We start from the raw sequence: 24516 nt of genomic DNA, 5'->3' as shown, positions 1-24516 counted from the left end.
ATACTGTGGTGCCTGCTTTGCAAACCAAAGCAGGCACCCCAATTCTACTGACAGGGAAAAAGGCTGTGAGAGGTGTCCCAAAAGGGAAATACTTGGCCCAGTACTGACTGATCGCTTTCCTCCTCTATAAAAGGAGCTTTACAACATTCCTGCTCAACCTCTCTCCTGGGTTTTGTGAAAGAACTGTGTACTTTCAGGATAACAAAATTACTGATGCCACCTTGTGAGGCCGAAAGGATTATGAATTGTAGCAGCCAAGAAACTATAAGTAACTAAACTTGAAAAGGAGTTTTTAATCAAAATTTTTTATCAAAAATAACCAGTGATTATTTATTTCGGTGCCAACAGTGTAATAAAGTAGCTGGTTTTTTAACTTTTTCTCAAATATAACCAGAATCAACTTTAAGAAAAAATTAGGAATAATCTATTCAGTGTACAAAATTCAAAAAAGATTTGCCAGGTATGTGAATTTTAAAACTTTTAAGATGACAACAATGCAAACACTTCCTATAGGTCAGGCACGGCTCTCAGATCTCTTCGCACAGTTTTTCCTCATTGTGTCCTTGCAACAACCTGCCCAGGGAGGTACTATTACCACTGCCTCCTTTTTTGCAGCTCAAGTCCAGAGACACTAATAACTTATCCCAGCATATGTAATGAGGAACGACAGAGCCAGGATTTGAACCCAGGAATTCTAATGTGCAGACTTTCAACTATTCTGCCACACTGCTTTTAGGAAGGTACACTTATCATTTTTAAAAACCAGCTGTGTACAACTTGACAATGTTAACTGGTCACACCTACCAGTTACTAACAGCTTGAAAGCAACTACCTATGATCTGTTTAAAACATGTGTTTTAATTTCTAAGATACATTTTTTTTTCTTTTTACAAGTATATTGTATGTGTGTAATCAGGTACGTAGGAATTCAACCACTGGAATCAATTTCCTGAGAGGAAGTTTTGTCAGCTTCACACAAAATCTGTATTATAGTCACCTCACAAAAATTCACCTAAGACTGGATGCCATTTCAAATTAACACAGGAATTGATTTTTAATAAGGAATCCTGTTTTCACAACCTAAAAACAAAATTACAAAATAAAGCCTCTCATCAGGAAAATTGCTCAATTATGATTTTAAGTTTCAATAGAATGCTTTGCCTTTTCTTCATGGCTAATGAAACTCTTGGGTACAGAAGTTTCCCCTAAAGCCAGTGGAGAACTGGAGTTAGCTCAGGGAGCCTTAAAAACCAGCGATGCTCATCTCTTTCCAAAACTGTCCCTCTCTGGTGATAACGTTCTTTGATAGTCTGAAGTCAAGTGGGGTATATATACAATATATATACATCACTAAACTGGGCAAATGCTACAAATCAGGGTTTCCTCCTTGACTTCCCGCCCCCAGTTTTAAAACATTTGCCCACACGCCAACGCCTAAATTTGACTAAGAACTTACTTCTTATGGTTTTATTAGTACATTTGCATTGCACTCTAAGGTTCACAAAGTGATGTTGTACTCATGAAAACCCTGTGATAAAGACATTACTAGTCCCATTTTATTGATGAGGTGAAAAAAGGTTAAGTAACTTGACGAAGATCATATAGCCAGCAAGAAGCAAAAGTATAAAAGTAGAGATCAAACCCTTAGTCTGTGATCCCTCCCCACCAAAAAGGCTCCACCACATGATTTCTATTGAAATCATAATGAGGTGATAACCCAATATCCTTCAAATATGAATAGGAGCCAGAATATTTCATTAAAATATTTTACATTTAAATTTAAAAATAGGCATAAGTAGACCTAGATGGGGAAAATATATAAATCGTGCAGAGAAAAAATATGAGTAATGTATCAGCATTTATTGGACTCAGAAAAATAAAAGTGAAGCCAAAAGACAAAGAAATAGAACATTTAAAGAGCTACTTGTCCCAAGTCCTCTTATACATAATTCAGTACACTAAGTCATCTGTGGTGACCATTATTATCAACTCCTTTTAATTAATATAAATAAGCAAAAGTATAGGATCATGTTAGTGAAATAGCATGAAGTAGGGGTTTTTCCTTATGGGCAAGTTATTCAGTTTACAATGAAAGTGCTTACAATCTCTGGTTCTCCTTTTAAGCTCTTATGTTGCTTTTATACCACATTAAAGAGTGGCTGAAACACCCCTCCTCTGTCTTCCAAATTTAAAAAAAAAATGCCTAAAAGTTTCAAAATATCTACAGAGTACTTCTAAGTTATATACTCTTTACAGTCAGAGAATTTCTCAAAGCTTTACCGTCATTTCACTATACATGAATACAAAGCACTTCCTAATGAAGGGATGGGGGAAACTGCCTGTTGAATACTATCTACTCTGTTTTGATCCAACCCCCTCACATTTAATTTCCTCATGGACCTTCCCTAGCCATCTCTGACAAATGGGGTAAACACATTTGGAGTTCTTCTTTTAATCTGCCACATTTGACACACTTTTTTTTTCTTAAGATTTTATTTATTGATTTGTCAGAGAGAGGGGGGGAGAGCAAAGTAGGGGGGAAGAACAGGCAGAGGGAAAAGCAGGCTCTCCGCCAAGCAAGGGGCTCAATGTGGGACTCAATGCCAGAACCCTGGCATCATGACCTGAGCTGAAGGCAGACACTCCACTAACTAAGCCACTCAGGCATCCCACATTTTGAACACTCTTGACTATACCTTTCTTAAAATGTCCTGCCTAGGTTTCCAAGATACTATTCCTTTCTGGTTCCCTCCTGCCTCTCATATAGTCCTTTATTCTTATCTGCTAGAACCTTTTTCTCAATACTTCCCTTAAACATTGATGTTCTAGAGTTTCAGCCTCTTCTTTCTCCCTACATGATCTCATTAAAATTCTATGATTTCAACTACCACCAATGGGTCACTGGATCCCAAATAGTCAATTTTAATCTCATTTTCCTCCTCAATGTCTAATCCATTATGAACTAAAAACTGTTTTGCCTAGATTTTCATGGTTAGGCTTCTGTTCTTTTTCACCTAACTCAACATGCATTAAAAACAAACAAACAAACTGGATTTGCCACTCTTCTCTCCAAATCTGCTCTTCTATCTGCATTATCTACCTTGACAAACAGCCTCATTATCCACCTAATCCCCCAGTGTAGTTAAGAACACAGGCACTTGACTACCTAGGTTCAAACCCTGTCTCTGCTACTTTCCAGCTCTAAGACCTTGGGCAGTTGGGTTTCCACACCTCAATTTTCTCATTAGAGAAAAAAATACCATACAATCTGCAGGGATTGTGTGAGGATTAAATGGTTAATGCATGTAAAGTGCTTATAGTAATGATTGACATGAACTAAGTGCTGGGAAAAAATGTCTGCTACTATTATTATTATTATTATTGTCACAGCCAATCAATCAACATATGACATATATTTTATCTTCTTTAAGATTAGCTCCTCTCTATATTTCTGATTCTTCTTTTGTTTATGTCCTCATCAACTCTGACAGACTACTATGCAATATTTCATCAATATTAAGACATATTTTTCCACATTTTACCACCTCTGTCTTGGGATGTTGTCTTGCAGTTGACAGTATGTTGTGCTTTCAGAAGGAGGTTTTTTTTTTCCTTAGTAGCACATAATGATGAGTCTTATAACTGATGGTATCTTAGGTTGAATAAAATATGGTAAGGGCCTTCTACCTATTCCCCCAGCCTCCATTCTGCTCTGCCCACCCCAATTAATAACCCCAAATCCACTACTGTCAGCAGGCTGCATAAAACTGGGGGAGAATTCATAAAAAGCTGAAAGCATTCTACGTATGTCAGCTATTTCATTATAACTTCATCTTTTATCAAAGCATTTTTATGGCAGTTGTATTCCAAGGAACTTTGAAAAAAAATTGTAATTAACCTTTGAAGACTTATCTATGTATTCACCTATTCAGCAGATATCTACAATGTTCCAGGAACTGTTCTAGGCACTGGAGATATAGCTGTAAACAAAAAACAGACTCCAATCCCAGTCCTCATGGACTTTTCATTCTAATAAAGGGAAACTAAACAATAAATAATATGGAATATATATCATATGACAAGAAGTACTATGGAAAAAAGCAAAAGCAGGAAGGAGGGACAGATTTATCACACTCCTGACAATCATGTTATAAAATAATTCCCCCGTATGGGGATAATGCTAATACCTTTAGACCCTAGAAATATTTCCCCAATGCAAGATCTCAATTATGCATTTACCCAGGCTAACTTTGATTTGGAAAAGAAAGGGTAAATCTCAAAAGCCTTGGGTTTACACAGCTTATAAGCTGATCCACTTTAGTTACCATACTAATAAGGATGGTGGTTTAAACTTCTATGGCCTTGTCAAGTCTTTGCCTTTTATGTTTTAGGAGGTCACAGATGTTGAATGAGGGCACGTTTCAGGTCCACGACTTACTGCCACCTCTGCCTTTCCTGAACTCCCAAAATAGCTAAAGGTTCTTTTTAAAGGGCTTCAGTGCTCTGAAATAGGTGCTCCCAGGTGGCTGCTATAACTCATTTCAACCTGGCCGAACAGGCATGAATAAGCCTCTTTACTGTTAGTTTTATCTTCCCTTCAGTGCTTAGGAATACAGAATGATCTCTAAAAGTTTACGCTTTATTAACTTCATGAGCCACCAGAAAAATTCCTTCAGTATCATCAGGATAATTCAGCGCAGGTACCTTCAGTGTCCTAATATGATTCTCAGCCTCACTCTTTTCTTTCTTGAAGTGCTTCATCAGCTCCTGGATGTTCTGTTCGTGTTTCGTTTTCACACTCTGCAACGACGATGTAAGATCTTCCAGCTCCCTCTGGTGAACATCTCGTTCTAGCTTTAACTGTGTAATGATTGTAGCTGTTTCTTCATCTCTGGATTTCACCTGTATCTTGAGGTCAGCAAGGTTCTTAAGTACATCTTTCCTGGCTCGCTGTTCCTCGGCCAATTTATTAGCAAGATCCGCCCGGATGGCGCTCAAGTTTTTGATGGCTTCTTGCATCTCGAGAAGTTGAGCTTTGTCCCTAGCCTGACTCTTCTTTAGCTCTGTGATTTCTTCTTCCAGGTGAGCTTTCTCAACTTTCATCTGGCTTTGAATCTTATTCTGATGCTTCAATTCACTCTCTAGCCTTTGGATAGTGTCCAGGGAATCCTTGACTTCTAGTTCAAGGTCAACTTGATGAGCCTTAACATCACTTAGTTTCTGCTCCTTACGGTGAAGCTCCTCCTCTTGAAGGGCACGCTTGGTTAAGACATCATTCAATTCCTTTCGAAGATTCTCTATTTGTTGTAACGCTGTATAAAGCTGGCCTTTCAGTTCATCCTTTTCTTTTAGAATCTATCAGGTTAAGAAAAAAAAAAAAAAATCACTGTAAAATTCACCAGAGAGACTGTCAGAAAATAAAGTTTAATACACAAGGAGAAGAAAAATCCATAAAATAGGATTTTGTATTTTTTCCATTTTTTAATGAAAAATTGCTTTTAGGCTAGAAAAAGAAAAATACAATTACCCTGACGTAGCACCACACTGATATAATATGTTGCAGATTTTCAACACCAACACATATCAATCCTTGATTATAAATAATTATTTAAATGTAGGATAAAATTTAGCAAAAGAATGGGGAAAGAAAAAGATTCCTACTATAATTTACCAGAGGTTGAAATAATTAATGTTACTTAAAATAACAGTTCTTTGCATTTCAAATGCACCCGTTTAAAAAGGAGAAACCTCAAAACAGACAAGGAAGACAATATAGGGAACGATGCAGATACAATCTAAGAAAGGTTATGGTACAATCAGTCATTACTTAATAAATAAAGTCGGTAGGGAGAAGAAATACACTATATGTAACTGGGAGTCTCAAAGCCCCAAAAAGATAGAAATAGGATTAAGACTAGGATAGGTGGGGAAGGGACACAGGAGACAGGTCAAGGGATCAGATGTCCATCACCCTCTGCCAGCCTCTATGCACGGTGAAGGTGGCCACTGACAGACGGAGGGAGGCCAAGAACTACCCCTCTCGTCCTCACCGCCTCCCAAAGCAATAAAATAAGTCAGCAGCTGAGGAAGCTGGAATCACCACCCCTTTCCCCCAACACTGGCACCAAGAACAATCTCCGTCTCTGCTTACGGATGCCTGCCGTGGCTTTCACCCAGAAAAAAAAGAAAATCACGATTCTCATTTCAGAATTAGAAATAACAAGTAAAAAGGCAAATACTTACAAGGCAGTTTTACACTTCATATTTTATACTTTAGTATGAAACAATTCAAGATAAACTACAATGAGTCAATCATTCCAAAGAAACAGTTCCCTCAAAACCCTGTCAGTTTTAGCAGGGAAGAACAGCATGAAGCCAGCATGAGAGATAATAAAAGGAAGTGGTTAGGCAGCTGAGCTCTGACCAAAGAAAACTGTGATTCTCAGTCCAGTCTAAGTCACCCTAGGGCCTCAAGGAAATTATTTATCTTTATAAAGATAATAATAGCACCTATATCATAGGGTTGTGATGAAGACTAGTGGCAAAGAAGAAAAAAAAAAAAGGGCAGAGGATTCAAGTTCAAGGAGAAGCCAGGATCCCAGGGAGATATCCATGTAAGATAGTAATCAGATCCTTGAAGAGCAGGTATAATTGATAAAGCAATGCTCCTGGACTGAAAAGACTCGGGGCCACAGAGGAAAGAGATTACTTTGAAAGGCAGTTAAAATGGCTAAAAATATAGGGAAGTCTAAGAGTAGATGTATTACTTTTCTATTGTAGTTTAACAAATTCCAACAAACTTAATAGCAAAAAATATACCATTTATTACCTCCCTGTTTCCACAGATCCCAAGTCCAAGGAAGGTATTGTGCCCAGGGTTTCCTAAAGTTAAGTTAAGGTATCAGCTGACCTGGGCTCTTACTTGGAGGCTAACGGGAAGAATCCACTTCCAAGTTCATCCACGTTGTTGGCAAAATTTAGTTCCATGCACTTAACACCCTGGTCCCTATTTCCTTGCTAGCTTTGGGCCAGGGATTGCTCTGAGCTTCTAAGGCCACCCACACTCCTTGCCTCATGGACCCCTCAGACGCTGAAGCCAGAAACACCACAATGAATCTTTCCTGTGTTTCAAATCCCTCAACTTTCCCCTCTCTCAACAGCCAGAAAAATTTCTATGCTTTTACGAATTCCTGTGATTAGAGTAGGCCCACCCGGATAATCTCCTTATCTTAAGGTCAACTCTGCCATATAACAGAACCACGAGAGTGATATCTCGTCATGTTCACAGGCTCCAGGAATTAGGGTGAGTCATCTTTGGGAGGTCCACTTACCATACCAGACAGAAACTGGCAGAATCGAGTCTTGGCTGTAAGGAATATGCAAACAGGGCCTGAGAACAAGAGAAGTGGCTTCAAGACTATGCTTAATGTTTGGAACAGATAACATGGGCCCTGGCTAGGAGTTAAGAGACTTCCCTGCTGCCCAGAAGATAAAGATTTTATTTTCAAGATGGAGATCTAGCAGGTAAAACATCTGTGATTGCAAAATACTGTATTATCTTCCTAAAGTTGGTTTAAACAGCGATATTTATTTTTCTCACATAACATGAACACCAGAGATGGAGCACTTCAAGAAGAGTCCTTCAAAAACTCAGGCACTGCTACTCTACAGTTCTCTAGATTTTGCCCTTGGTTTCAGCATTCCACGTATCATATCAATTCATGACAAAGGTGGCACCCTTAGAGTGGACAGTCACAGACTACATTAGTCAAGTTTGCAAATTCTTTGGCAATAAAGATACTAAAAACTAAGTTCTAGTTGCTTTTTGTTAATTGCTTGGCTAGTAGCCACAGCCCAAGATTTTGTCTAGACATTGTCTCCAAATCCGAAAATGACAGTGTCTTAACTGCCACCTCAATATCCTGGACATTCCTCAGTTGAATAGGCTTTATCTTGAGGAACTCAAAACAATAGACTTGGATCCCTCTTGGCCAGGAATGCTGAAGTAGAAGCACTTGAAAGAGGCCTGAGAAATCAGGCTTGTTTTTCACCTCATTTTTACTTCAGCTAAGTTTCCTAGTTCCCTCTCTTGCTTGGACTAACTTCAGCAAGGACAGGTCATTTGGCTAATCCATCACTGAAAACCTCCAAATTATCAGACTATGTATATTTGGATTACAGACTGCAGATTTTCAGTCTCTCTACCCCCCCAAAAATCTTGCTCTCTGCTTTTACTATTTCTTTTTCTCCACTTTTAGACAGGCAGGCTTCAACCTATATTTGTCTTTCTCTTGTAGATCTGTTCTGAAGTCTATAGTAAGATCACAACACATGCCAACATCCTAAAGTTTTCCCAAAAGTCACTTAATACCCCACTCTGAGGCACAGCATCACTGCCCGAAAGTAGGATTTCTGATGGCTCAACTAACAACTACTTCCAGTAGCACAGTTTGCCAACTTCCCCTTTAAAAAAGTATGATGTTCCTGTCTCTACTTCAGTTCTCCATTTAGTCAATCCTACATTTTAGGCTCTTTTACTTAAAGCTCCTTACTCCGAGAACTGATGTGTCCTGTCAGCTTGAATATCTTCTGCTGAGAGTAAGAGAAAACTCCAATTCCAGCTGACTTAAACTACAAGGTAATTTAATATCATTCCAGGCAGAACTGTTCCAGACATGGTGTCAAAGCTCTACGTCTGCCTCTCTGCACTTCTCTCGGCAATACCTTCTGGTGTGTGAGACTTCGTTCTCAGGACCACAGTAAGACGGCCAACTTCGGCTACTGCAGGCATCACAGCCGAATAGAACAAAACCAGAGAAGGGAAAAAATCTCTCTTATGTGTCTTCTTCAGGGGTGAGTAAATGTTTACCAGAAGCTCCCCCCAACAGACTTCATAACTCATTTTCTATGGCTCAAAAGAGGGTTATATGCTTGGTAACTGGCCTACATTAATTTTTGAATGGAATGGAATGGATTGAATGAATGGGGGAGGGAGTAGTTGGGGATAATCAAGACCACTATGGAAGCCAACTGATGTTTCTAGGTAAGTATTGCCTGTATATTCAGGAGCAGAAGAGTTGGGTTGATTCCAGATTGAAGATAAGTTAAGATCTGTGAGGTAGAAGAAAGAAATCAAAGATGCTGGTGAGCAGGTCGTCAGAGCAGCTCTTCATGAAGTTCAATTTGACAGGAAAAAACAGATTGCAGGAAATGACTGGTCAACCGGAGGAATGTAGAAAGATCAAAATCATATGGTAATCATTAAAAAAGGAAAAGGAAATAAAAGAAATGTGTAAGATCAGAGACTAAAATTTTGGAAGTAAAGATTTGGACATGGAGAAATTACAGATGAGGACAATTTTTAGTCACAGAAATTAGCTGCTGAGTGACTTGGAGGTCACTGTAAAATGGGAAATTAGTGAAGTTTAAGGATGCTGAAGTTTAAGGTTGCTGAGATGAACTTTGTAATCACTAAAGATGATGATAAGAATTACATGTAATGAAACAGGGTGAGGGGAAGCCAGGTGCAAAAATCCTTGAGAAATATGGAGGCATAATGGAAAAATATGTAGCAGTCAGGAACAATGAGAAGAGAATGTTCTAACCACACAAACCCAGCTTCCAAAGAAGAAAAGCTCTAAGAGAAGATTACGAAGGAACGATTGAAAATGGCTGTTGAAGCCAGAAGAAAGATACTGTCTAAAACCATCATAAGAATAGAAACAAACTTTTCAAAGCCTGACCACAAAATACACACAGAATTTTGTTTCCTAATGAACTAAAAGGTAGACAAAATCTTTAAAAAGGAAGAAAAGTTATTTTTCTGCGTATGAAGGTATATGCAGATGGATTCTGGGTTATTCTAATATATTCATACTTTAGCCTTTCTAAAATTGCCTATGGTAGAACCATATATACATTTAAAATGTATTTAGCACTGATCCTTCTTTTCAACTTTTAAATTAAAAAATTCACCTGTTAAAAGACAGTATATATTACATACACTCCTTTTTTCCTCAGTATGAAGGCAATACAAAAAAGGAAAAGATGTCAATTTAAGATTCTTGAAGTCAAATATTATCAAGCAAAATGCTCAATACAGGGCAAACCAATTCTTCTGCCAACTCAGCAAGAAAAACAAGCAACCTAAGAAGCATTCCTATTATCCATATTAAAATATACATCTATGTATTTGGAAATATTCAGGAAGTATATCCTACCAAATTTCCAAAAATGGAAAAAACAGGAAAAAAGTAAATTAGAGCAATTTTTAAGAGAATACAACCCTTTAGCCTTCTACTACATTTTTAAGTAGAAAATCTTAAAGCAGAAAATAAATTACACTGGAAAAAAGAGAAATGGTAGTAGAGAAACACAAAAACTGTATTGTTTGAGCATAGAAAATGTCTTAACAAAGTTACTTATTAAACAATTTACTCTGTAAAACAATGTGTTTTATTTGGAATTTAGTATTATTTTTATTTTAATATATACTTCCAAATATACTCTCGAGTAACTTTTTAAAAATAATTAGCTCAAAAAAACAAAAAACAAAAAACAAAAACAAACAAAAAAACATACGCTGTATTCCTAATGCCTTGGGGCGGTTTTGTGATTTTATTAAAAATTAAATACTCCTTAGAGGTATTACTCAGTAAGACATAAACATATAGATGCTTTTTTCCGAAATTATTTACAACGTACTTCCATATCATGGATTTACTTACTGGACGCTTACATGTGCAATGAAATAGCTGTTACCCTTTCTTCCTTGATTAACTGCTGCTCTAACTCCAACACGCCGCATTCATTTTTAAGGCTTTTAAAGTGGAAATTACAATGCCTGCTGTGATAATTGTGATACTATCCTAACTGTGGCAATCACTTTAAAACTACTTCTTTGCTTATCATTAGCAATGCTAAGTGATAAAAATAATTATATCAAGAGCATTCTGGGAAATAATTGTTTAACAATTTTGAGTATCTAAAAAAACTCCATCTAGAAAACTCTGCACTATGGATTAGGATACTGTCTGATGACATGGACCCTTCTACATTTCCTCTAATTAAGTAAAATCCCCAGACAGTTTTCAATCAGTCAGTCCCTCACACCCACCTTCTTTCTAGCTACCTCCCCTACCGTCATGCTCATTGAACCAGTTGCCAGACCAGACTGACAACAGGATAATCAAGGTAGAGCAATTTCCTGGGATCAGATCAGTTCAGCTTCAAGTCTGAAAGCTTTAGAGCTGCTTTACTTTACCTCAGGGCAACTAGTCACCCAGTATGTGTCAGATGGGTTAAACTGAAAAAAGCACTCCACAATGAGTGCAAGGTGATCACTTCCCCCAGCCTCTAGATGTCCACGAAATTCATATCTAAATGGTAAAGCATCTTTTCTGGGACAGCTCATCTGAAATAAGCATCTGTCACTCCTAAGTGCTGACAACTGATTTTATAAACATAATGGCCTTACATTGTGCTTTCCTTTGAAAGAAAGTCAACTTATCCAAATGATTATTCTTTTGGAATGTTCAGAATTCTGGACAAGTGACAAATGACAAAGCAGAAATGATAAACCAAGACTATACATGGATAAAAATCAACCCTGACTTTGCTGTTTATTATCTTACAAACATCTAGGCTTAATTCAACCCAAAGATATAGTTGAGAATCAACACAGGAGCACAAAATTCATTTAAAGTAACTGATGATACACGGGAAAGACGATGTGAAATGCATACACGGTTCAGTGAAATGCTTTTTGTTGCAATCAAAAAGGCACAAAAGCAGAGTCTTAAAGAGGCTTGTGACCTGATAATACTGCTCAGGCAGTGAGATTATGAACGTCATTCATTTAACGAAAGTGATTATAGTTGCTGCCAGAAAATGGTCCCGTAGTAACTACTACATATTTAAATGTTCCTTTCCAACCAATACTTAAGTTGAAATTTACTAAAAAATTAGATTTTAAAATACATGCACTGGGGGAAAAGTCAGGTGATATTATGGAAGACTTTGTGATTTTTTTTTTTTCCATTTGAAAATCAAAGAATAATTTCAGCTTCGGGAACTAAAAGCCAAACTGAGGGAGGGGACGGGACCTCTTTTTTGTTTTTTTTTTTTTAAATAAACATATAATGTAGTATTAGCCCCAGGGGTACAGGTCTGCAAATTGCCAGGTTTACACACTTCACAGCACTCACCATACATAGCCCATACCCTCCCCAATGTCCATAATCTCACCCCCCTCTCCCTACCCCGCTCCCCTCCCCGGCAAGCCTCAGGTTGTTTTGTGAGGTTAAGAGTCTCTTATGGTTTGTCTCCCTCCCTTCCTACCCCCAAACCCCCTCACGTTGCATCTCCACTTTCTCATATCAGGGAGATCAGATGATAGTTGTCTTTCTCCGATTGACTTATTTCACTAAGCACAATAGAGGGATCTCTTTCTAAGGGCCAACTCTAAAAACTCACAGAATGTTCAACTGTGGAGAAGACTTTAAAAACTTAAAAAATTAAATTACTTTTTACCTTGAAAAAGCCAAGACATAAAGACTCTTCTATCAAGGACATCATGATAGGGTACATGCACAGTACAGCACTCAAGTGTTTGTTCAAAGGATGGATGAATGAATGGTCGGCCACAGCAAAAACCATTCCTTAGGAATTTGGATTTTATACCTGATTATTCTTGTCTGTCAGTTGATCAAGAGTTTCAGACTGTTTCTCCAGCGCTCGCTCTAACTTCTTGTGCTTAAGCTTCCACTGCCTGATGGACTCCTGAGCTTTCAGTTTCAGCTCTTCTCTCCTCTTCTCTGCCTCCTGCCTCAGGGCCTCTGACTGCTGGAACTCGAGGAGGTACTGCTCCGCCTGCTTGGTCGCATCCTCCGCATGGTGGGTCAGCTCTGATATCTGAAGGTCAGCACGCTTGTGTTTAGCCTCACAAGTTTCAAAGTGATTCTGGATCTCCTTAAGCTGATCCAACATCTGTAGCTGCTCCTTTTCTTTGTGCTCCAATTGATGTGTTAAATTCTGGGAATAAAGCATGACAAATATTAGGAACATGTTCTTGTCAAAACTGGATGTCTAACATAGCATCAAACAAGAATCTCTAATGTCTGAGAATGACTGAAATGGGAACCACTTGTACCAAATTTCATTAGTAGTCAGTCTAGAAGACATGAGTCCCTCTCTATGTATTTTATGGGCACCTAAGTTGGGAATAATTCGTTATAGAAATAGTTCCTCTTTTTTAGACTACTTCATTATCCAAATAGGGAAAACACATATTTTCTAGTTGACAGTCACCAAAGTAGAAGGACTTTTTTTTTTTTTTAGATTTTATTTATTTATTTGACAGATAGAGATCACAAGTAGGCAGAGAGGCAGGTAGAGAGAGAGGAGGGGGGGGAAGAAGGCTCCCTGCTGAGCAGAGAGCCTGATGCAGGGCTCAATCTCAGGACACTGAGATCATGACCTGAGCAGAAGGCAGAGGCTTTAACCCACTGAGCCATCCCGGCACCCCATAGAAGGACTTTTGATGAGAAAAACAACGTGCATCACTTTAGTAAGAATCTAGCACTTGGTCCAACTCAAAAAAATGTCAGTTTTAAAAACTGTCAGATTATCACAGCAGTCATATGTAATATTTCACTTTCTGGCAACACATAAATTTTGTTACAATAGAATAAAAATACCTAATAAAATATGCACATTGATGATAGAAAGATCAATATAGATAATATTTAAAGTTCATTTAAAAGACTCTCAATAAAGTGTTTATAGGCACATTAATTCCAGCTAAATCTAATGTTATAAATTTGCTAAACGTAGCTCAAGCTTACAAAAATCAGGGTAGGATAGATTTTTAAACAAATAAATTTATTTGAACTACATAATAATTAAGAAAAGCAAACCTGAACTCTTAAAATCCAGCTTCCCAGAATGGGTCAACAATACATTTGGAAATTGCACTAACTCATCATGCTTCATACATATTTTCAATTTGAAAAGACCTAGTAAGGATCTATTTTTAACTTAAAAATGAGAGGACACTTTTATATAACATTTTAAACAAATAAAAGAATATTGTAATCATTAACATTAAGCCACTATTATAGAGCTTTGGAAGGGAGTGACAAATTAAGAAATAATGTACCCCGTGTGCTGCCCCTCCTGAGCCTTACTTTCCAATGCTCAGGTGACAAAGGTAACATGAAAAGGCCATGTTCAGGGGACTAAGATGATACCGGAGCTGGACAAACAATAAATATCATCTACATTGCTGTAAGGCTCCTACAAATGCAGGCTGGAAACATTTACCAACTTCCCCTGATTCTCACAGCAGAACATCCGGTTCCAGATTCCATTATCCCCGCACCATGGCTCAAATAAGTGAAATACAATTTCTTTCATGGTTAAAGTCATTGTTTGACATCATGGCAAAAAATACAATAAAAATAATGCCTTGAAAACAAGTTTCATTTTCAGAGCAACAGGTTTGCATTTGCTCAGTTTGCTAAATTCAATGCAGCATGGAAGAGATGAGTCACTCCTTTATCTACCCAAACAAAATAGTAAATTGAGAACTGTGCACTTGTTTGTGCGGAAAATTCTAAAATGAAATCAGAAAGCCATAGTGGTAGTGGTTTGCCCTTTTGCCCTTATCTAAAAGTTTTATCACTAAGATAGAAATCAACTTTACTAACCCGCCGTATTCGCATGATTTCTCCATCAGCAGAGAGATGCCAATATTTTTTTTTTCTAACAAACACTTCGGAGAGTGGGTACCCTTCCTACATGTTAAGCACATAGCTTACAAAATGGTTAATAAGACCTGGCTTTGATACCAAAAAACTAAATAATATAAACTGGGGAGATACTCACACTATCAGCTAGATTACAACTGCAAATGATGCTAGATGCTAAAATGAGGGACAGTTACCTGAAGGGGACTAAATTCTACAGTGTGGCTGGGGAGGGTTTCTCTTGGGAGATGACATATGAGCTGAGATCTAAATGAGAAGGAGCTAGCAATAATAATTATTATTACTACTAAAGTTTACTGAGCACTTGAGTTGCACAAAGGATTAAGCAAATACTTTATAAGAATGACCACACTTGGTCCCACTATTACTATCTTAATTTTAGTGATCCGTAACCAACTCTTGGAACCTGCCCAAGATCACATACCTAATATGTGAGCAAATGGGATTTAGACCCAGATTGTCTGGCTGGAGAGCCCATGTTTTCAACTCTTTGCTAAGTGGCCAGATTCTCAGATGAGCCTAACTCTTTGTCTGTCTGTCACCTACTCTCACAGTCCTATCTTAGTGGTTCTGTTCAGAAGGGCCATCTATGAAACAAGAGTCCCAGTACTCCCTTCTCCCCACTACTCCTCCTCTCATCCCTTTTCCCCATTCCTCAGGCCTTTGGCTTTATCTCCCCATCTGCCCAGTTCCCTCACTCCTTTTCTTCTCATGCATCTGCTCTTCATTGTCAGGAAGATGACCATGCCCTGACATTTCTTTTGCTGGCTTTAAATCCAAGTTTTTTTGACCTAACTTCTTTAATTTTCACTTTAACCACTCCCTTGTTCGCATTTCAAACTCCTTTTTAAAGCTGAAATTAAATGGTAAAACTACCAGCTCTGGGGGAATTAACACATTTCCTGTTTCCTATATCAGGTTCCTGAGTCCTCCAAGGAAAACCAAACAGGAGTATCAGTTGATGTGATGGCATGCAGAGGCAAGCCCTTGGTGCAGAAATTCTACTGCATGCCTCTTCCCAATCCACACAGTGGCCCTTCCAAAATGGCCTGCCTCAGACCCACCATCTTTTCTCTCACTTCTAGTGTGTAACATAGCTCCTTAAAAAATGAAATTGAAGCTCTTATGCAGGACATCCCTTAAATTTCCTTAATGTACCATTTTGAAACTTAACCAATGAATAGTCTGTCCTCCTGTCTAGTCTCTGAGGAAAGGGGATCTTCCCTAGACAAATTAGCCTATCTTTGTAATTTCCTTCCATATCCATCAAGGGTTTCATACATCAATTATATCTTCTCTTCCTTGTACTGAACCTCTCTTTTCCTACTGGATCATTCTTCTCTACTATTTACATCTTTAAAAAAAAAAAATCACAGGATGCCTGGCTGGTTCAGTTGGTTAAGCGGCTGCCCTCGGCTCAGGTCATGATCCCAGTGTCCTGGGATCAAGTCCCACATTGGGCTCCTCACTCAGCAGGGAGCCTGTTTCTCCCTCTGCCTCTGCCTGACACTCTGTCTGCCTGTGCTCATGCGCTCTCTCTTTCTCTCTCTCTGACAAATAAATAAAATCTTAAAAAAATAATAAATCACAGTAATAATTTTTTCTTAATGAAACAAATTGAAGAGGATACAAACAGAAAGATAGTTCATGTTCATGAATTGGAGGAATCAGTATTGTTAAAATGTTTATATTACCCAAAGCAATCTGCAGTTTTCATGCAATCCCTATCAAAATACCAAAAGCATTTTTCACATAACTAAATCAAATAATCCTAAAACTTGTATGGAACCACAAAAGACCCTAATAGTCAAAGCAATCTGAAAAAGAACAAAGCTAGAGGTATCATGATCCCAGATTTCAAGATATACTACAAAGCTAATATAATCATAACAGTACATACTGGCACAGAAATAGGCACACAGATCAACAGAATAGAATAGAGAGTCCAGCAAGAAGCCCACACTTTCATGGTCAATTAATCAATGAAAAACGAGGCAGAAACATGCAACAGGAAGATTCTCTTTAATGGTATTGGGAAAACAGCACAGCTACATGCAAAAGAATGAAACTGGACCACTTTCTTACACCATAGACAAAAATAAACTCAAAATGGATTAAAGACCTAAGTATGAGATCTGAAACCATAAAATTCCTAAAGAAAATATAAGCAATAATTTCTTTGACATCAGCCATAAAAACAATTTTTCCAAATACATCTACTTTGGCAAGGAAAACAAAAAGCAAAATTAAACCATTGGGCCTACACCGAAATAAAAAGCTTTTGTACAGTGAAGGAAACCATCGACAAAACTAAAAGGCAACCTACCTAGTGGTAGAATATATTTGCAAATGAGATATCCAATAAGGAATTAATATCCAAAATATATGAAGAACTTAGACAACTCAACATCAAAAACCAATAATCCATAAAAAATGGCCAACAGACCATGAAAAAAATGCTCAACATCATTAATCAGCAGGGAAATGCAAATTAAAACCACAATGAGATACCACTTTATACTTGTCAGAATGGCTAAAAAAAACAAACAAACAAAACACACACACACACAAGAAATTACAAGGTGTTGGTGAAGATGTGGAAGAAAAGAAACATTCATTCACTATTGGAGGGAATGCAAATTGGTGCACCACTGTGAGAAATGGTATGGAGGTTCCTCAAAAATTACAACTAGAATTATCATATTACCCAATAATTCCACAACTTTTTTTTTTAGTGAAAACACTAATTCAAAGGGATACATGGACCCCTATGTTTATTGCAGCATTATTTACAATTGCCAAGATACAGAAGCAACCCAAATGTCATTCACAGATAAATAAAGATGTAACACACATGCGCACATGTGCACACACAATGGAATATTATCCAGCCATTAAAAAAAGAATGAAATCTTGCTGTTTGCAACAACATGGGTGGATCTACAGGGTATAATGCTAAGTGAAATAAGTCAGTCACAGAAACACAAATACTGCATGATTTCACTCATATGTGGAATTTAAGAAACAGAACAAAGAAAAAAAGAGACAAAAAAAAAGACTTTTTTCCCCAGCTTTTTTTTTAATTATGTTCAATTAGCCAACATATAGTACATCATTAGTTTTTGGTGTACTGTTTAACGATGCATCAGCTGCATATAACACCCAGTGCTCATCACCACACGTGCCCTCCTTAATACTCATCACTCAGTTATCTCATTCGCCCAACCTACTCCCCTTTCTGCAACCCTTAGTTTGGTTCCAGGAGTCTGGAATCTCTCATAGTTGTCTCCCTCGCTGATTTCTTCCTGTTCAGTCTTCCCTCCTCCTTCCCCTGTGGTCCTCTGTGCTATTCCTTATGTTCCACATAGGAGTGAAACTATACAATAATTGTCTTTCTCTGCTTGACTTATTCCACTTAGCATAATTCTCTTCAGTTCTACCCATGTCAATGCAAATAACAGGTATTCATCCTCACTGATGGCTGAGTAATATCCCATTGTAGATAAGAACCACATCATCTTTATCCATTCATCTATTGAAGAGCATCTCACATCTCAGCTCCTTCCATAGTTTGGCTACTGTGGACATTGTGTGCCCCTTCTTTTCACTACATCTGTATCTTTCAGGTAAATAATAGTGCAATTGCTGGGCTGTTGGGTAGCTCTATTTTTAATGTCTTGAGGAACCTCCATACTGTTTTCCAGAGTGTCTGTACCAGCTTGCATTCCCACCAACAGTGTAAGAGGGTTCCCCTTTCTCCACATCCTCACCAACAATTGTTTTTTTCCTATCTTTTTATTTTTCGCCACTAACTGGTGTAAGGTGGTATCTTATTGAGGTTTTGATTTGTATTTCTCTGATGGCTAGTGATGTGAACATTTTTTCATGTGTCTGTTAGCTATTAGTGTGTCTTCTTTAGAGAAGTGTCTGTTCATGTCTTCTGCCCAGTTACTGACTGGGTTATTTGAAAAAACAGACTCTTAAACACAGAGAATGAACTAGCTGTTTTCGGAGAAGGGGGTAAAAGGATGAGGAGGGAAATAGATAAAGGGGATTAATAGAACATTTATCTTGATGAGCAATGAGAACTGTATGAAACTACTGAGTAATTGTGTTCACCTGAAACTATTGCAGCACGATGTATTATCTATACTTGAATTTTAAAAAAAATCACAGAAATAATTTTTTTTAATGAAACAAACAAACAAAAAAAACCTTATCAATCTGACATGATCGAACCAGTACTCTATATTCTGCTTCCTATTAAGTTAGATTCCTGGAAAGAGAAGTCTACACCTGGTACCCCACAATTTTATTCCTAATTAATTTCCCCATTCATTGGATTTGGTTTTCATACCTATTATACAATTAAAATAGCTCTCATCAAGATATCCAAAGATCCTCTTTAGCCAAATACAATGGACTCTTTAAAAATCTACCCTAGTTTCTTTGTAGCATGTGGCACTGTTGATGGCTCCTTCTGTTTTATAAGTCTTTCTTCTTCCCTGACTTTCATAATACCCCTCTCTTCACTAGTTCTCCTTTTATTCCTGCTCTTTAATCTCCTTTCCTTGGTCTCTCCCACCATTTAGCTTTTAAATACAGATAACAGTCCAAAATTCTAGAATTACACATCATTCTATCTATAAAATATTTTCAGTAGGTAAGTAAGCATGTAGGTAGACAACGATACAAGTAATTTTCAATTCAGAAGCCAGGATGATTTTCTAAACTCCAGACCTTTAAATATTGAATTATATAATGATGTCCTACATCTGGGAATTCCACAGCTTCTTAATTTTAGCATGTCAAAAAAATTGAATTTATCTGATGCCCAACTCCTAACAATTAAGGTAGTTCTACTAATAAAATGGCAGTAATGGCTTTCTCTTCTGAGAAAGTATAGAAACGGGAATGGAATTGTATATATAAATAGCGAGCCAAGTTTGAAGTAACTGCTGTAGGAAAAGAGAAAATGAACAAGAGATAAATGTTTAAAAGCTAACAAACAGAAATAAGGTCACAGTTAGATAGTCTCAAATTTATAATAGACTCAAACATACAAAATTCTCTGAATATCCCTAACAAGCTCTTGAACCCAGGAGGAAAATAAGTTCAGCATTATTTATTCTTCTATAATTACAGAACAACAAGAATAGGCACATGATTAACATATGCAAGCCCCAGAGCTTAAGCACATAAATTTCATTGTTCTCACATTTTAAAAATTACAAACTTTCATATTAACATATTTCATACAATAACTCACTTAGAAGAATACTTGAAAACATCATGGCATTAATTGGGTATGTAAGTATAAATGAATAGAAAAGGATGTGGTTCTAATTGTAAATAATTGTGGTTCTTACTACTGATGGGAAAATAGGATTGAATTTGAACTGGATGAACCCTGCCTCTAACTACTCTGAGTCTGGAAACCGCTGCCACTGATTTGCTCCCATCAGTCTGTCTGCATTATGCTTCAGGTAAAACCTGTCATAGAACTCCTGTCTATATTCATTCCTTGGCAGGTCCTGTTCAGCCACAGTTTTGATGTTGTCTTTAATCCATCTTCCTCAAATAACAAATCAGAATAATCTAATTGTAACAAACATTTCTGCCCCATCAATCAAGAGAGTATTTTACAGAACCCTCACAACAATCCTTCACATACGCACACATCTATAGAGAGCACACAAGTAAACAAACACATCATTAATCCATGGATAAATGCTTTTAGGGTGGGCAGATATACCAAATACTACTATCTTCCTATGTACTACATGAAATGCTAAATGAAAGGCAATTTTCTTATTTATTCCATTAGGATGATTTCCAATTCTGTTATTACTACCATACATTCCTGGCAGCCTCTTCTACCCTAAAGAACATTTTATAGTTAAACTGTGTGAAATTATTTCAGCCACTAGAGCAGAGTTGTTAAATTTCATATCGTTTAATCAAGTCTATTACTTATTTCTCACTATGTAAGTACTGTCAAAGACAGGAACTATCCAAAAACACAGAATTTTTTTTTTTCCCCCACCAAGAATTGTTTCCAGTTATATGGGAGAAAAAACTTTGGTTCCTACTGGGAACATTTTAGATTCTATAGCTGGGCCTGAGAATTAAACCAACACAAGACAGATTAACAGGGAAAAAGCACACAAATTTTATTTAATATTTTTACATAGACATAGGAGCCTTTGTTGGGAAAATGAAGACCCTACAAAGTGGTTGGGATCAAGAGCTTCTACGCTTTTTTAAACATAGAATTTGTGGGGAAATGACAAGAAAAAGGAAAAGGGATCTAATAAGCTTCGAGGGGTAATAAACTGTGGGAAAGTGGCTAGGAAATATATGGGGGGAATCTAACTGAAGATTGGGGTTATTTTAGGTTCCTTTGTACATATCCACTTTGGAATCAACTCCCAATCTCCAGAGATTAAAAAAGGTTTTCTTCCTGGTAGAGGGAGTGTACCTTCCTCATGGGAAATATTATGACCTTCTTTAGGTAGGAAAAGAGGTCAGAGTACCTTTTCTGCATCTACTATTTCTCAAGTGCCTTCAGCTCACAATAATCGATATGCCAAAGTAGAACATTTGGGGATGCTACGTTCTGATCCCTTTCACAGCACCTTACCAAAGATTTATAAACATTCCAACTCAATCTAAAACGATATACATTTCTCTTTCATCTCTTTCTCCTTATTTAGGTGGGAAAAAAATGTTAATAAGCAGTTGTGTCGAGGGTCTCAGGTTTGCTGATAACTAGAAGGATTCCCCGGATTCAGCATATAGTCATACTTATGTTGAGATTTATTAGCCTGAGAAGATACAAGGCAAAATCAGCAAAGGGATGAGAACATGGGGTGGAGCCAGTGGAACCCGGGCACAAGCTTCCAGGAGTTCTCTCCCTGCAGTCAGAGGGTACACTCAATTCTTCCAGCACTGAATTCTGACAACGTGTGTGAGGTACTTGCTACCAGGGAAACTCATTAGAAACTCAGTGCTCAAAGTTTTCATTAGAAGCTAGTCACTTAGCTACTGTCTGTCTAGTATGGGCCAAAATCCAGACCACCAGAAGGAAAGCAGTTGTTCAGCACAAACCACACTCTTTGTAAAAAAGGTCTAAGCACCGTGAGCTACACCTTATCATTTAAGGAAAGTTTCTTACTTGATTATTATTAAAGTTCCCAGATGCCAAACAAGGGCCTATTTTGGAAGCTGACCTAAGGAAAGAGTCTCTGGTCTACTTTGTTAACTCCCTTCTTTCCAGTAGTAAAATGGCCAAGGAGCAGACAGAAAGGAAAAGAATCTATTAAAGAATGCATTATAGCTGCATTTAGAAGATGATAGAACTTTCTTCCTTTAAAATTGATTGGCCTTGGCTACCAATGGCTTCCTTTTTAATTACTGCAGTGTTTGCATTCAAATTATAACTACAGACAGCCCACTCATATGAATAAGGCATTAAAATGAAAATAGAAAATGAAAAAGAGATACTCTATTTTTAAAAATTAGTATGGATAGGAACCATCATAAATTCTAGCTTTAACTGTTCAAACATCTAAGATCATAATTTCACATATGTGGATTACAAAATAAATATTTACCAACTTGAAATTACCAAAGTGGAAAAACTGGACTAGCTAGGAGAATAATGGAATAAATTTATAGAATTAAGAAACCAGTTCCGTCTAGTATATGAGGATCTTCCTACCTGCCTTCTTTTTATTTCTCATATTCTTGAAGAATTACTAAACCTACATTGAAACAATTTCCATTAAAAGACAAAAAGCAGACTACTATGTAGGTGACAACAATGATTATTTGTTCACTGATATCACTAACATACAGTGTAGCACAATTTTTCCAGTACTCTTATTTGATAGTCAATGCATACAAAGGATTGGGCACCTTAGGGAATATTTAAAAATGAAAACTTCATCCCAAAAAAGGGTCTCAGAATATTTATTTTAAATAAACATTTTCATCTAGTATTATGTACTTTGTGTGAGACCTTTAAGGGTAATGAGAAAAGAGCCACACTATAATGACTCAAAAACAACATCCTAGGGAAATAGCAGCATATCTGGGAAAGAACATGAATCACAGACTTGAGATCAAATCCCAGCTCTGTCACTCTATGACCTTAGGAGAAGTGTTTACCATCTGTGAGCCAAGGCAACCAAATTTATAAAGAGGACTCAATAACATCTACATATCAGAAGAATGATCACCTACACAAAATCAATTGGATAAACATCTGGAAGACTCATTGATTGGCATACTTTACAAACTCAACAATGCAAACTCAAAGGTTTATTGCTAACTAGAAACAACATTAAAATTAGAGAGGTAGGCACCTTGGCCGCCCAGCCAGTTAAGTGGTTGTGTCTGCCTTCAGCTCAGGTCTTCCTCCCAGGGTCCTGGGATCAAGCCCTGCGTTGGCTCCCCACTCAGTAGGAATCTGCTTCTCTGTCTCCCTCTCCCCTCAGTACTACTTGTGCATGTTTTCTTTCTCTCAAATAAATAAATAAATCTTTCCAAAAAAATTAGAGAGTTAATCCAAGACCTGTATTATAAATATGAGGAAATTGAGGGACAAGGAGATAATCAATCCAAGTTAAGGGAAGTAGTTTACAGCAGAGAGCCACAGATCCCCAATAGTCAAACTAATATTCATTCCACTTCACTGTATTACTGACTTGGATACTAGCCAAACAACCTCTTAAATAATTAAGTAAGCTACCATGTTCTTTCCTGAGATAGGAGGAAATCCTAAATAGGAATTACACAATCTCTGAGGCATGGATATTTCTGCAACATTTTTTAAACTGAGAGGAAAAAAAAAAAAAAAAAAACACAGAATAGAAGTGACTTGGTTAAACAAAACCAGGCATAGAATAGTTTTCCCCTTCTATATTCAAGACACTGGCTAGGCACTGAGGGAAGTATTAGATGAGAAACACTGGTTAGGACAAATATGATCAAGCAGGACAGAAGAGACATCACCGTTAGATAGCAAAGCAGAAACAGAATTTAAGTTAGTAAATTTAAGAGAAACTACTCTGATCATCAAGAACTCATAAAGAAAGGCACATAAAATAAGGAGACAATGAGCAAACTCACGTGTGAAGAAGAGAAAAGATTGGGTCACTGATAAAGGACAGGCATTTAAGACCAACAGTAGCACTGACTAGAGCCACAGACTGGGCCATCAGGGCTATTCAAGAAGAGTAAAAGTTCAAGAGGGCCAAAAAGAGATTAAAAAGGAAGGTCAGAAACCAGGTTGGGAGAATGCTGAAATCCAGTTTAAGCTTTCAAAAGTTTCTCAGCAAGGGAATAACGTGATCAGATATGTGCTTGAGAAAGATTAATCACCAAAGGACATTATACTAACACTAGGATATTAAAATATTATAGCAACATTAAAAATAATTGAAGATCATCTTTTTAAAAGCAGGAATGGACTTTTAGAACCAATTTTTTCTCATCTGAATTCAATCTCAGCAATCAAATTCAATAGAGCTTGCTTATAATAGATAAGAACCATCTATAGCATTCAAGAGAATAGGGGGAGAAAAAGAAAAAGAAAAACACCACTTGTCAGTCTCATTCTTTCTGAGGAAAATACAGGTATGTTTCCATTTAATCAAATAAATATTTACCGCACTCAGCAACAACCAAGCTGCTAGAGACACAAAAAGATGAGTAAGAAAGCATGGTTCTACATTCTACTGCT

At 37.3% G+C, this 24516-nt stretch overlaps 1 protein-coding gene across 12 annotated transcripts in view; it reads right to left on the bottom strand.

Moving 5' to 3' along the window:
* Positions 1-24516, bottom strand: part of CEP128 (centrosomal protein 128) — a 378971-nt gene that overhangs the window by 254173 nt on the left and 100282 nt on the right. For all 12 annotated transcript variants that reach the window (XR_006604280.1, XM_004739137.3, XM_013058015.2 and 9 more), the window contains 2 exons: positions 12682-13032; positions 4705-5355 (listed from right to left, as the gene is read on the bottom strand). Coding sequence is in view for 11 of the 12 variants with exons in the window: in XM_004739137.3 (XP_004739194.1) it covers positions 4705-5355; positions 12682-13032 (1002 nt within the window). In the remaining variant the exon portion in view is untranslated. The remainder of the gene's footprint in view (positions 1-4704; positions 5356-12681; positions 13033-24516) is intronic.

The sequence above is a fragment of the Mustela putorius genome, unplaced genomic scaffold, assembly GCF_011764305.1.
Source record: "Mustela putorius furo isolate JIRA1106 unplaced genomic scaffold, ASM1176430v1.1 tig00000129_pilon_pilon_pilon, whole genome shotgun sequence".
NCBI lineage: Eukaryota > Metazoa > Chordata > Mammalia > Carnivora > Mustelidae > Mustela > Mustela putorius.
This window is presented reverse-complemented; position numbering and strand designations above follow the sequence as displayed.